Source organism: Delphinapterus leucas, chromosome 21, assembly GCF_059928025.1.
Source record: "Delphinapterus leucas isolate spDelLeu-1000000601 "Yukka" chromosome 21, BTC_Dleu_Yukka2, whole genome shotgun sequence".
Lineage (NCBI taxonomy): Eukaryota > Metazoa > Chordata > Mammalia > Artiodactyla > Monodontidae > Delphinapterus > Delphinapterus leucas.
In genome coordinates, this window is record NC_143149.1 from 5,715,028 (window position 1) to 5,729,918 (window position 14,891).

The 14,891-nt window shown below is 40.1% G+C and overlaps 1 protein-coding gene across 4 annotated transcripts in view; it reads right to left on the bottom strand.

Moving 5' to 3' along the window:
- Positions 1-12,674, bottom strand: part of WDR17 (WD repeat domain 17) — an 82,374-nt gene extending 69,700 nt beyond the window's left edge. For 3 of the 4 annotated variants that reach the window (XM_089903567.1, XM_089903565.1, XM_089903566.1), the window contains exon 1: positions 56-12,459. In XM_089903567.1, coding sequence (XP_089759693.1) covers positions 56-121 — 66 coding nt within the window. In that variant the 5' untranslated portion in view covers positions 122-12,459. The other variant, XM_022570815.2, reaches the window with a different exon arrangement.
- Positions 12,675-14,891: the final 2,217 nt, after the last annotated feature.

Below are 14,891 nucleotides of genomic sequence, written 5' to 3' on the forward strand. Positions count from 1 at the left end.
AATAAAGCAGAAAAAAATCACAGAAAATTAGAATTACAACGTAAATATATCTTACTCTTTGTAGTCCTTCATAGCAATCATCTTGCTCAAACCAATGTGAAATGTAAGTCATCCAAGCCATAGAATGTTCCTACTTTAATCAAGGCAATTGGAAACCGGCTTCAGAATAGTCAGCACCTAAAGTAATAACAATGTGTTTCAACCAAAGGGGTTTACCAAACTCTACCTTATGAAATGTTGTTCAGTACAAGAAACTAGAAGTACATACACATTTCAGCTGAAACAGTTTGAATAATTTATAAATAACAGTGTCTGTGAAAATAATGCTAAAGCAGAAAGGTAAGCCTATAGCCAAATAAGAAATAAATCAAATGATAATTATGTTGTTGTACTAGACAATGCTATGTCAAATATTTCATTAGCCCTTCCCTTTTCATTGTTCTGGCATAGAAACACATGTATGACACATAAACATCACTGCAGCTAGTTGAGAACATCTTTATCTCACTCTAAAAATATACCAAATGGGACATGGCACCCTTCAGAATTCTTCTTCTTCCTTATTCTCTAGAAATATTTTCAATAATGCCTGCTTGAAGCCCCAGGTCAAAATAGTTGGGAATAGGCTTCCACAGGAAGCTCCAGGACTCGTACACGCTGGTGCTCAATTTGTTTCCATCTTGCTGACTTCCCCGAATCTGGACCATGCTTTCTGTCCTGCCCTTGGGTTCCCACAGAGCCCCTGGTTCCTGGCTAACTGCTCGGAATTTGCATCTCCTGCAGGGTCCCACCCTCTGGACTGGTGGTCCTTCCTTGCTGTCTCTCTTGTCATTGCCTATCCTATTCTGAGTTAGAGATCTGTGTCTGTGTCCTGCCTTACGCTTTTTTACCCCGCCCTAGACCTATATCTAGCGCCTACCCAGGGTATATCTAACTATCTTGCCACCATTTCAGTGGTTGCAGTCTCTCATGCCAAGCCCTTAAATTCCATTTTAAAGTACCTACTGTACCTAGATCCCGCAGCCTTGTATCTGGTAATCTCAATATGAACATCGGTAAAGCCAAGCTTATCCCTTTCGAGTGATAAGAATCCCTTTCTACTGCCCCCCAATAGTCTTTCATTTGCCCTGCATTCCCTGTTCCAGTGACCAAAACTATACTCGACGGTAACCCGAAATAAGAACATGGAGCCATCTTTGATTCTTTCACCACTTTCCCCTCCACCTTCCGCTACATTTGATCACCAAGTCTTAACAACTACCTTTAACATGTCTCTTCAAAAGCCCCTTTCCTCCATCCCTAACGCCACTGTCTTGTACAAACTAATGAAATACTTTACTTACTAACCTCCCTAAACATGTTCTATACCAGCATGGCTTTATGCCTTTAAGTTGTGAAATGCTTTTGCCTGAGCTGTCTTACCTCTTCCCCTTCTTTTGTGACTAATGAGCTGTATCATATTTATCAAGACCCAACTTAATGTCCCTCTTCTTTGAAGCCTTTCACAAATGCACCAAATCCCTCATCTGTATGCCTCTAAGTCTATATTTGTGTGCACTGGATAGTGTTATTTGCAGAGACAAAAATTGTGAGTTGCCCAAGACAAAGGAACATGTTTTATTCACATTTGTATAGAAGGTACAAAATGTTTGTTGCGTGAATTGACACATGCTAGAAGAGTTTGTCAACTAGTGGTAGTTCACATGAACCAAAGGGGTGTGTGTGTGTGTGTGTGTGTGTGTGTGTGTGTGTGTATACACATAACTACAACTTGGAAAGGGGCTAAAGAAATGTATCCAAATTACAGGTAATATACTCATCAACAAGGGAAATGGGATTACCATTCAATTCCTTGCAGAGAAATGGCTAATCAAATTATTTCAGAAATTAATTTTTGAAGGGAAAATAAAATGCAGACTTGAATTTGTAAAATTAGTTTATAATCATATAAGGTACCAAGTATTTACTATATCACTATAAATACAATATAGTTAAAAGTAATACCTTGTTTGTAGGGCACATAATAGTTCTCATGTCATACTTCCTGACATTTCTCCATGAGCACTATTTACCATATTTGCAAGAACTAAGAAAAGTAAAATATTTCACATCATGGAATCTCAGATGAATATTATCTTGCATAAAAATACATATTTTTATTGTATTTCAGGTGTTTTGATTATCTGAGAGTGTATAGAATCTGGTTCATTTAGTATAAGAATGGCCAATAGTGTTCAACTCTCACATCTCCTTGATGGTCTGGAGTGCACAGTTGAAACCTTTAGCTGATCTCAGAGCGGAAGCATGTCACGATCGCTTAGCAGTAACTGAAACAGGAAGGAGAAAGTCATGGTGACATTTACTCCACATCTTTACATCTGTGTATTCGTCCACGGGTCTAACTGATTAACTTATTGTTAAAATCACAAATTTAACTTAATTCGTAGTCAGAAAATTTTTCCTGCCTTTTAAGATTACTGAGGGAAGGAAATGAAAAGAATCAAAGGCTAGATGTCATTGTGTTAAAGAAAATAAATAAATAAAGTAAAATGGCTTGCAATGTCAGAAAACTTACTGCAGGGATTCATACAACACACAAGTAACCTGTGGTCTGATTGCTTGTCAGGACCTTTTTATATCCCTCTCTGCATCTATACCTTTTTATGAGCTCATCATGGGCCGACTATATATCCTGGCCTGTTGCCTTTGGACTTGCCGTATGACTTGCTTTCCCCAGCGATATGTGGGCAGAAGTCAGAATATTCCAGCTCCAAGCTCTGGCTGTAAGGCTTGCTTCCTTTCACACCCATCAACATGAGAAGGACATTCCACAGCTACCCTCTTGTAGGGAACAGGGTGGGGTTGGGGAGGGGGGAATGTTACTTTCTCCCCAACAGGATCTGACTATCTAAAAGTAGTGGCTGAAATACTAAGAAGCTATGGAGAGCTTTTCATAATCTCATGAGACTGGAGGGAAAAAAATTGGCGTCCATATGCTGCCAAGGAAAAAGATGGCCTAATAATGGTGCCCTTTCAGTGAGAACCATGTGGGTCTACACCTTAAAACTAGCGTGAAATAGACTATCCTTTACAAAGACTGAAGTTCAGCTTCAAATAGATTCATTCAATGATTGCATTGAGGGGGTCTTCCCTACCCTCATACTTTCCAAAAGCAAAAGCATATCCTCTCTGGAGAAAGATAATATTAAATCGTCAGGCTGCAAAGCAATCAAGGGAATTCCAAAGAGTCAGGAGACCAGTCATGGGGAGACAAACAGACTAACGGCTTCGCCTTTGACAGGGAGTGGGAGAAAGAGGTGACTGCCATCAAAGCGGGGAGGAGAAAGTCAGATAAAATCTGCGAAAGTCCTAAAGGCCGATATGAGCTAGAGCATCAGTGTAGAATAACTGGAGGTCCCCGGTGCAAGCTGAGTTGCACTCACCTGTCAGAGCTTCTCCTCAGGTCTCAATTGGGGGCTTAGGAGAAAGAAGGGGGCAAATCAGACATAGTCCCCCTTAGTGGCTCAGGCACATAGGAAGCACTTGGCTACTGAGAGCTGACAGGCATGCAACTCTGTATAGGTCCCTGAATCCTTCTCCCAAATGGAGCACAAGCCTTCAGCTACTCGGAGAGAGGAAATACATACCCTCACTCCCAGGGACAATGGGGAGGGAGTAAAAGCAAAGCCCATCTGCTTCTAGGGAGGGACAGATAACCCTCCTTCCTGCCCACAGAACTGGGAGAAGGGAAGAAGCAAAAGCTACCATCCCCTGGGCGGTGGGCAGGAAAACATCTTGGGCTCCGATCCTGAACCAAAATGAAGTCCAGATCTGCCACTGAAGAGGTGCTTTCTCTCTTACTCAGCACCCACCCCAGATATAAAGTGGAGTTTGGCTGCCTCAGAGCGGGGTTGAGGAGAAGGAGACACACAAGTCTCCCCTAAAAACCAGATTCCCCCAATCTGGGAGATCAGATGATAGGACAGTCATACACTTGGGTACTATACAATAATTAAAATGAACCATACACAACGAAATGGATGAACCATACAATGTAATGATGACTGAAAGTCACACATGAATATCATAGGATTCTAATATTTATAAAAGTTTAAAGACCAGCAAAGTTAATCTATGCTACTAGAAGTTATGAGAGAGTCTTCTTCAGGGAAAAGGAAGTAGTGACAGACAGGAGCCATGAGGGAGATTTCTAGGAAGCTCACAATGTTTCTTTTATGCTAATTATGCTAATGTGCAAATTTGCTGGTACAAAACAGTAAATTGCACACTTCTGCTGTCAGGTATATAATCTAAATAAAAAGAAATTATACAGTAAGAATCCACAGCAGTGCTTTCTAATACTAACAAAATTAAGAGGGGAAAATAAACTGAAATGACTTGTCCACATATAAGTAGGTGTTGTATAATTGGATTATATTTTCTAACTTCATTTGGACACTTTCATTTATCTTTTTATTTTGCCCCTAGAGTTTCCTGCCCCATTTACCACCCCCAGCCATCATATTTTGCAACATGTTAAGTCTTTCTCTGAGATATGCACTAATGCTGCTTTAACCCACAAGTATTTTTAGAAGTAACGTCAGGGACAAGCGGATGAGGAAGGTGGACACAAGGAATAAATAATCTCACAACAGGAAATGGGTAGAAACCAAAGTCTGCAAAGCAAGCAGCAGGGGACTGAGATGGGCTAGATTAAGGATATGCATTTGGGGGTCCACAGGAACACCCACAGAGTCTGAGGACTCAGCCGTGATGGTTCACAGTGGATGCCTGCTAATGCCACGCCCATAGCAGATCCTCTGACTCCTCAGTCGGTACTATTCCACAGGGGTGTGCCCCGGAGCAATCTCCACCAGCACATTCCTAAATGTTGGCAGCGATCTGTAGCGACACATAGCTCCCATCCCAGCATTTCATGCCTTGACCAGACCCTCCAAAAATAGTAAACAGCTACATCCTAAGAACAATTTGAAAGCTCACCCTTGGAAAACAACAAATCAATATAGCTGACAACACCCTCCAGTTACTGGTGATTCTAACCACTAGTAACGAAGTGACAATCTATACAGTATACTTCTCTTTAGCTTAGGTCACATGACATTTTCAATATGTAAGAACAAAAATAGTTGAAAATGAAGTATTTTTACCAGAAAATCTGACTATATGAAAAGTAAAAATAGGGCTTCCCTGGTGGTGCAGTGGTTGAGAATCTGCCTGCCAGTGCAGGGGACACGGGTTAGAGCCCTGGTCTGGGAAGATCCCACATGCACCGTGATGAAGAGAGTGGCCCCCGCTCACCGCAACTAGAGAAAGCCCTCGCACAGAAACGAAGACCCAACACAGCCAAAAATAAATAAATAATAAATTTTAAAAAGGTACTATAGTCGTGTCATAGGTACTACATGAAAGCGCACTAAACAGAGGGAGCAGCAAAAGCAGAGACTCTGACCAGGAAGCACTCCGGGGAGGCTTGAGAAAGAGAAAAATCGATCAAAGTATATAAAGATGTGTATTCAGGGCTTCCCTGGTGGCGCAGTGGTTGAGAGTCCGCCTGCCGATGCAGGGGACACGGGTTCGTGCCCCGGTCCGGGAAGATCCCACATGCCGCGGAGCGGCTGGGCCCGTGAGCTATGGCCGCTGAGCCTGCGCGTCCGGAGCCTGTGCTCCGCAACGGGAGAGGCCACAACAGTGAGAGGCCCGCGTACCGCAAAAAAAAAAAAAAAAAAAAAAAATGTGTATTCAAAGGTCAGGGTCACAAACATATCACCATGCAGAGAGTCAGGGTAGTTTCCTTGAACTCCTCTTTGTCCTATTCAGAATTTTGTTAATTTTCTTAATAGAAATCTATTGCCTATAGTAATTTTTTAAAAAACCTAAAAATATCATGTTGAAAATCAGTGTTTAAAATTTGAATACACTATATGCTCAGAGTGATGCAAAAAATTCTAGTGAGCACATATAGTTAACATGTTAGTATCTACTATACGTGCTCATTAGAAAGCATTTGGAAATTGCCAAAAAAAAAAAAAATGGAAGTTTTTTTTTTAAGCAGCCACTAGCCCACTAACTTGAGATCTTCCTCTGTCTAGTATCCATAATTCTAAATGGCCACTATTTTCACTGATATGTACAGCCATAGATTATCAAGGATAAATATAATTTTAAAAAATCTCTAAATCAGTGCATCTCAAAGTGTGGTTCTCGGGTCTCTTGCATCAGAATTAACTGAGAAACTTGCTAAAAATGAAGATTCCTGGATCACAATCTAGGGCCACTGGATCTTGGGGTGGAGTCTGGAAACCTGCTTTTTAACATCATTTCCAGATGATTTATATAGCACAGTAAAGCTTGAGAACTACTTACTCGGTTCAACAATAGCAAAGATGTTTATCAGATAAACTGCCTCTGGTAACTTCTACTGACCAGATTAATCTCTTAAATTTCAATCATTCCTAAATTTACCTTTCATGTGCTTGGCAGGACATTATATCTCAGCATCCCCAACATATGTCAAATCCTGATGTTCTTAAAAGCTTAGATGATAAAATAGGTCACAAAGTACAGTATTAACCTATGTTAAAATCCTGGATTAGATAGCGAATAGAAAAGAATAAGGTCATTATGGTTGTTCTAGTTTGGACTCACAGAATGACCACTTATACCAGTATGAATTCCAATTTGGTCAGCAAAACAAAGGATTATAGGTAAGACAGAGAGGACCAGAACACTAATTCAAAGATGTGGCAAAGTGAATGCAGTTATTTCATCATCCATCTATATACTTAATCTATCATTCATCTAGATATTTATTTTTATACTTCCTACATTTTAACCACCAAAGTGAAAATTATATGGATTTGAATTATGAAATTAGATTTTCAAGGCGCTTGAAGGACTACAGAATCTCTTGACCTGCAATGTGGAAAAGATTTTTAATTTGATCAAAGATGTAATACACTTTTCTTGAACAATAGGGTCATTCATATACCTTCAATTAACCATTCTGAGAGACTCAGCCAAAGAGAAATAGAAGAGTGAGATCACGTATTTTTCACCCATAAACTAAGAAGAGGTAAATATTCCACTGAAAGAGACATTATGAAAGTAAACGTGTAAACATTGTCATAATAAAGATGTAGGATTATTTTTATAATAGGGTATGGCAAAAATAAGTAGCTTTATTTTTATAAATAGGATCATTCCTCATGAAGGAGGACTTGAGAAGCTATGGCATGAATTGTTCTGTAAACCTGGGGATGCCTGTCCCCCTTCTAATTCATCTGTTCTGTAAGTTGGATTTTGTATATGAGTTTTTAAAGTAGGGTGGGTCTTTATGCTTATCTGTGTCTGAAAATCAGGATTCTCATTTGGCAGAAACAGTCAGTTAGACTGGCATTTTCATGTTCTGGGCCAAGGGTGTTAAAATTTATTTTTGTCAAGTGCTGAGAAAAAACCAACAAAGGAAATCAAATGGATTTAAAGCTTGAAAGCTTTAAGGAATAGCTCACACAAAGTCACTACATCCAAAATTTCTTTTATATATGCATCCATACATTGATAGGAGGCCGGAAATAAATCCTAAAGTTTGATAAGTGAAGAGTTGTATCAGCTAAGGCAGGACCAGTGCATATATGAGACAGGTTACTAATCTAGTCAATGGGCCACCTGTCAAAAACTATTCCCTTAGCCACCATAAAATTCCCACAAAGATGAACTAGTGTAATTAATAATGCAAGTGAGATATTGTGTCCAAAAAGCTACCATTGAAATTTAAATGTTTATGAAATGTATCCACAATTGTATTCAATATTTTCAGGAATGAGTTCATTTATTTAGTAAAGTAAAGTTTCAAAGGTGGAGTTGTATACGAACACTACCAGTTCAAGAGAAGACTAGGTCCAGTGGCACAATGTACCTTCTATCAGTACTTCTAAAGTGTGACCTTGCGTTAGAATCACTCGAGGCTCCTGAAAACACTGATTCCAGGTGCTCCCTCAGATATTCTGATTTGGCAGGGCTGTGGCCTGGAAGTATGCACTTCTGACATGCTCCCAGGGGATGCTGGTCTAAGATACATGTCGAATAACACCATTCTAGATGGCGTCTAGTACCAAAGGGTCAGAAAGTCTAGAAAATAAATGCGTCCAACTTCAGAATTTTACCCAATGGTAACCATAATCCAGGCTTCAGATGTAACTTCCAAAAGCTTCTTATTTCTAACATTCAATTGTAGATGTGATGGCTATGTACACTTAAGTACCACTGAGGTGCATTAGGATAAAGAATTTATAAGATAACTGGATCCCCCCTAAATCACAGAAGACTTTGCAGAAAGCCTTAAATCATATTAATGAGCAAATCAAAAAATTTTACAAATTGTGGGAAAACACTTTTTAATTAATATTTTAAGCAAACTTTCTATATGATGAGACCAAACACATGCAATTTGTTCATTATGTACAACAGTCACTTAAAAAATACAAAAGTGATCTAAATCTTAACTACTCAAACTTTTGAATTAGTCACTTGAAGAAATATAATAAAAGAGAAAGGTGATATATTTTTACACCTCTTTAGAGAGCAGCACAATGCTGAGTGTTAGAGGCTGAGGTTCCAGATCAGCTTTCCCATTGAAATTTTCCCAATTTTGAGCAACTTAATTTTTGTGTGTTTAGTGTTAATGGTGTTAGATTGACTGGTCTCTAAGAATCCTTCTAGCTTAAATTCTGAAATGACTCCTTCAAACCTGCTACCATGTTTATCTTAAAAATAAAATTTGCATAAGTCTTTTCATTAAGACTCATTCAAAAAGTTTTATCTTAATGGGCCAAAATTAAGTTGTACCTACTTCTTATTAACCAACTATTCAATTTTCAGGGCTCCATGTGGCGCTGTATTGTATTGAAAAATGAAGTTTTTCCAACAGCACATCATACACAACTGCTCTGTGTAGTGAGAACTATTTTCTGCTTTCCAATTGGAAAGTTTTTTTGTGTATGAGATATGAAATTGAGCTTATTATACATAATTGCAAATGAGCTCACCTGAGATACTGGTACATGCTCATAACTTAAAGTGTCAACAACTGGAAGAGAACAACAAATCTGAACATAAGGTAAATTACTTAACAACCTCCACTATGAGTTCTCCACATCTGAGCATTCAAATTTATAAACCAAATTTTAAATGTTGTAACATCCTCACCGAAGCATGGAAAATTATTTCTTGCAACTTTTGATAAGAGCTTTCCTGAACATGACAGTTATCAATTATCCCTTTAATAGCAAATAACATTGCTGAATTATCTCCTATGGTCTTACTGTGCAAGATTTGCCTGTTTCTGTGACACATATATTTCCTAAACTAGAATACAGACTTCCAGAATTTTAGGAGATAATTAGGCTACTAAATCAATGTTTTAAGTACCTGTAAAGTAATAAAAAGTAAGCCTTTATCATTATTAAAAAAAAATTATCTCACTCAAGTAGCTGATAATGTGATATCTAGATGCATGTGCCATCTGTGGCTCCAATTCCAGGTTGCTTTTTTTTTTTTTTTTAACAAAGTCTAGCCTATTTCAAGTTATATTTGCCTAGTCACTGAGATCAAGTAAAAACAACCTGAAACTTGTCTCCTCATGTGACAGCCCGTTTTACCATGAGAAGTTTTGAAATTCTTCTAGTCAGTCATGATGGGATTTTTTCCCTTCCAATACACAAAGGCAAAGGTCAAAGTTGATCATTTTAGTGTATTTCTCTACCAATTTTTATAACCGAAATTACAAGTCCTTCTTGAACAGTAACAGTAACCTCAAGCAAGAGAAAGCTTTTCCTTTAGGATCTGTTTCTCTACAGAGTAAATTCTTTGGGGAATTTCTAAGATTCTCTCCAGGTATCCATATCTAATTTCTTGCTCATAAATGTCCAAGGAATAGTCTCATCAACAGTGAGAGAATCATCTCCACGTGATTATCATAGAACACAGCATGGTCTTGGATGTTGAAAAATGCCAGCCACTCTTGGTCTAATATATGTTTCTCACATGAAAGAAAAGGAGGTGTCAGTTAGTAAGAAATCCCTCCCAAACTCCTAATATGATTTCTATGGATTAAAATATTCTCAATAAGAACTCTGTTCCTGAAGACACACTGGAAGCTACATACATAATTTCACTTTAATATTTCAATCTGCTACATGGAATAGATACAAAATACAAGATGAGATAATTCAGCAATTGCAGAAAGTAGTAGTAATGTTTGTATACACATCATTACCATGAATGGCTGGGTAAACACGTTATTCAGTAATCTGGTAAACCATTACCTTTCTTGCATATTAGATCTGATTTTGAATAAATTCTGGAATACAGGAAGGACATGTAAATCCTTTCAAATTGTTTGAATTTCATTTTAGTCTTCATTACAGAGTTTAGGCAAGTAAAATTAGGTAGTATGGAGAATTTGCACATATTTTATTGACAGGGACATCTAATCATTCATGTTGGACTTCCAGTATCTTCTGGGGCAAAAGAAACAAACAAACAAACATAAAACTGTTCTTACTCTTCTCTGAGCAATATAAAAGCTGCTGTAGCTCACCCATGCTCAGGCTAAGGGCTGCAAGGTAGAGTCCACAGAATACAACAACAAAAAACACTCTAGCCCTAGAAGTCCGCCTACTGGGAGCAGAGGAATTTAAAAACATTATTTTCTAAGCTAAATTGATTTGCAGCTTTCGAATATATAGGATTATTGTGTGAGTAGCAACAAAAGTTTTTAGTACAGCAATATTTAATCATTAAAGATAAAAAGAATGAAGAATTTCAAACTTTTAAGTAAATATATCTAATTTTTTTTCAGAGATACCCACAGTTCTTTAAGTATTCCTATTACTATAAACACAGGGAAAATCAGCTCAATATAAGTAGTAAAATTCAACTAGCCATTTTAATATAGAGTAAGTTTGTGGAGCTCACTTAAGAAGTATATGAGTTTTCTTCCCATGTGGGCCCTTTCAACCAAGCCGTTGGTTTATTCCAGTTGAGCAAACTTCCCAGGAACTCTCAATGCAATGACCTAAACCTAGCATTTGTAACATTAATCTCTAAACTATCACCTAAAGCACGGTTCCCCAAACTCTGGGGAATTAACTGACAACTTTTCAAAGGCACTTAATTACTGTATTCAATTTTAGATCACAGAACAGGAAAAACTGTCAGACTGATTTCTCAGATCTCTGTCTTCACACAAGTAAGATGTGACCACGCTCACTTTCTTGCACACTTAGGCCAGCGAGGCAGAATCTCAACAGGATGTAAGAGAGTGCTTTTCTGCAGGGGCTGTCCACACCACAAGCCCAGAATCAGCTCCACTAATGCCAATAAGAGGGAGACAACATAACATCCAAGACCATGCTGTGTTCTATGATAATCACACCAAGATTATCCTCTCACTGTTGATGAGCCTAGGAGATTTGTGAGCAAGAAATTAGATATGAAAACCTGGAGAGAATCTTTGAAATTCCCCAAAGAATTTACTGTTAGAGAAACAAACCCTAAAGGGAAAGCTTTTTTTCACTTGAGGTGATTTAAAATGTTCAAGGAAGACTCGTAATTTCGGTTATAAAAATTGGTAGGGAAATGAGTTTCTCCGAAGGGTATCTATTTCTGAAATACTCAGACAATGAAAGAAATGTAATCTCTCTCTTCAAACCATTGTTGGAGACTTTTAAATTAAAAAAAGTCAACAAATACATATACAAATGGACATGGAAGTTACAAAACAAGTGTGCTTTGCTTCTGATACATGATCCAAGGCATCACTAAACTTCATTCAAATCAACTGCACTTAATATAGTAAAAAAAAAAAAAAAAAAGCTCCAGTGTTTGCTCCTTTTAATATCTGCATGCAAAAGAGTAAGTCTGGGTTTGTTAGCTTCTGAAAAATAGGAAAGATTATATTTTTAAGATTCGCTTAGCACACACTGCGCCTCTGAGATTCAATACTGTCTGTCTTTTTTCTGGAACGCGCTTCCCTTTGACCCCAGGGTTTCTTGCCGCAGCCTGAGTACGAAGGCCACCTTCAGGGGCGCGGGGGTCCTTACAGAAGCGCCCGTGGGCACAGTAACGAGAGCGACAATCTAGACTCTAGACGCACTGAGGCTGAATAATCTTAAAACATAAGGCAGTGTCCCCGGTCAGGGTCGCAGGTGACACTCCAGGGGCAGTTCAGAGGCACAAGGGCTGCTGCTGCTTCTGCTGCGTCCCGTCGTCGGCCGGTGAGCGGCGCGGGCGCTCGGGGCCTCATCGCCTGCCAAGCCCCACAGGACGCGCGCACGCGGGTCCGCGACCGTCGCGGGGGCGGGCGGACCCCCACCAGCCCCGCGACGCCCCATCGCTCGAAGATCGCCCTCCTCCAGCCCGCGTCCCTCGCCCTGCGGCCCGCCGGCCCCTACCTGCAGGACGAGGCGACCGCAGCGGCGGACAGCTGAAGGTGCTGAAGCGGGCGCGGCGGCCGGACCCGACCCGCACCGCCCTCTCCTCCTGCGCCGCGGGCTCCGAGGCTGCGCGGCCGGGCCGCGGGGTCTGAAGGGCGCGGAGGCGGGCTCCGCAAGCCTGGCCGCGCGCGCGGCGCTCCGGGTCCCGCTCCGAGCCCCACGTGACAGCCACACTGGCCGCTGATTGGAGCGCCTGGGGAGAGGCGGGGGCGGCCCCTGACCCCCGGAGACTGTGCGCGCCCAGGTGGTTACCTGGCAACCGGGAGTCGGCTCTGAAGTTGTGGTTCCCAGGCCCTGGGTTAGGCTTCAGCAGAGTTTACAGGGAGGCTGAAAGTGGAGGAAAGAACAGTGAACCGCCAGCGTTCTCACCACCTAACAGATTCCGCACACCGGGTTTGCACTTTCTAGGAAAATGAGTCAAGTATTCAATAAATAAATCACCCCATCTTCTTGAGGAGCCTGAGGGAGGGAGTTGAGCCTCCTTCAGAGTCTAGGCTACACTAGCCTTGATCCTCACCTGGAAGGTGAGTACGGAATGGGGTCTCTTCTGCACTTCGTTATAGTCTGATTGGGCTCAAGAAGCTCTCTGCAAAACTCCTATGAATGCGATTTGTCTCTATTGGTGGATTTGTATGTACTTAATACACCTGCCCTCAAAGTGCGCAAACTGACATTTTCCTTGTGGAATCTGGTTGAATGGAAATGGCACTGTCATTCATATTTCCTTCTTCGTATCTCTGAAATATCTTCACTACCAATGACCTTTATCAAACACCCAGGAGAAAATAGGCCTTCATATACTCGGAATATGTGTTTAATAACATTTACTGAGCTTTAATTATATGTCAGGCTCTGAATAGTTAATAATTTTTTGTTTTTTTAATAGCATTTTTCAGATCTTTTAAAAAATTAATTAATTTATTTATTTCTTCATTTTTGGCTGCCTTGGGTCTTCGTTGCTGCGCGCGGGCTTTCTTTAGTTGCGGTGAGCAGGTGCTACTCTTCGTTGCCGTGCGCGGGTTTCTCATTGTGGTGGCTTCTCTTGTTGCGGAGCACAGGCTCTAGGCGCGCTGGGCTTCAGTAGTTGTGGCTTTTGGGCTGTAGAGCGCAGGCTCCGTAGTTGTGGCTCACGGGCTTAGTTGTTTGGCAGCATATGGGATCTTCCCGGACCAGGACTCGAACCCGTGTCCCCTGCATCGGCAGGAGGATTCTTAACCACTTTGCCACCAGGGAAGCCCCTGAATAGTTAGTAAATTATGGTTTGCCCCAACCGGCCAACCAGGGAAACTCCCTGGACGTAATTCTGAACCTCCTATGCCATACACTTTTTTTTTTCATACACTTTTTTCTTACAAAGTATTCTGTGCAGACTGTTCCCTATCACGGCACTTAGCATTCTGTTTTGCAAATTAAAATTGACTTAAAAGTTACCCCTCCACATAGACAAACTTGTCAAAAGCTAGAATCAGTTCTACAGGTCTGTTCTCTGCATTCTAATGAAGTGCCTGATGAATAGCAGATCTTCAATAAATGTTGGATGAATGGATGGATAAATAAAAAATTAAGCACATAATCTACCAGAGAAAGTATAGAGGACAACACCTAAATATATTTGGTGTGTTAGGTCCTAAAGTAGGGTTATATAAAAGTTCTGTGAGATAATTTCAGATGAGGGAAGGAGAAAATTTTCTTTGTTTTCAGAGTAACTCTCAAGAAGGCTGATATTTGGACAGGAACTTAAGAAACAAATAGATTTCACCTGTTGGAAAAAAGGACTGGACATACTATGCATCAGGAACACATGGCCAAAAGCACAAAATGGGGAAAATGCATGATTGATTTAACTAATTTTGACTTGTTTGTATTCTCTGGAGGAGGTGAAGGTGAATATCTAAAGATAAGAGGAGGGAAAGAAATTGGCAAAAGATTAAACTGAAAAAATAATAAAACCAGATTTAAGAAGACATTGGACTCCCTGATTAGGTTAGACCTTAGACAGACCTTAACCTCTAAAACCAGAGCTTTTTCTTGAGAAAAGATACCTTACAAATGTTGGGGGTACATAAGGGTGCAGAGAAATGAAAAGCATGATCGAGTAGGGAGAAGATGCTGATGGCCTGAATTAAGATGATGAAAATAAGAATGATGGAGGGGAGATCGAAAGAAACATTTCTGGGAAAAAAGACTGTCATTTTCACTTATGACAGATATTTGCTCGGTACAGTGTCAACAATAAACATGAAGAGAAAAGGTTGTCAAAGACCCAATGTCTAGCTTGTTCCATCAAAGTCTTTTACAACTAATTGCTTCATAATTGTTTCAACTCTCCAGTTAAGAATCAGAAAACCAAATGACACATTAGAAATTGTCTGGTTA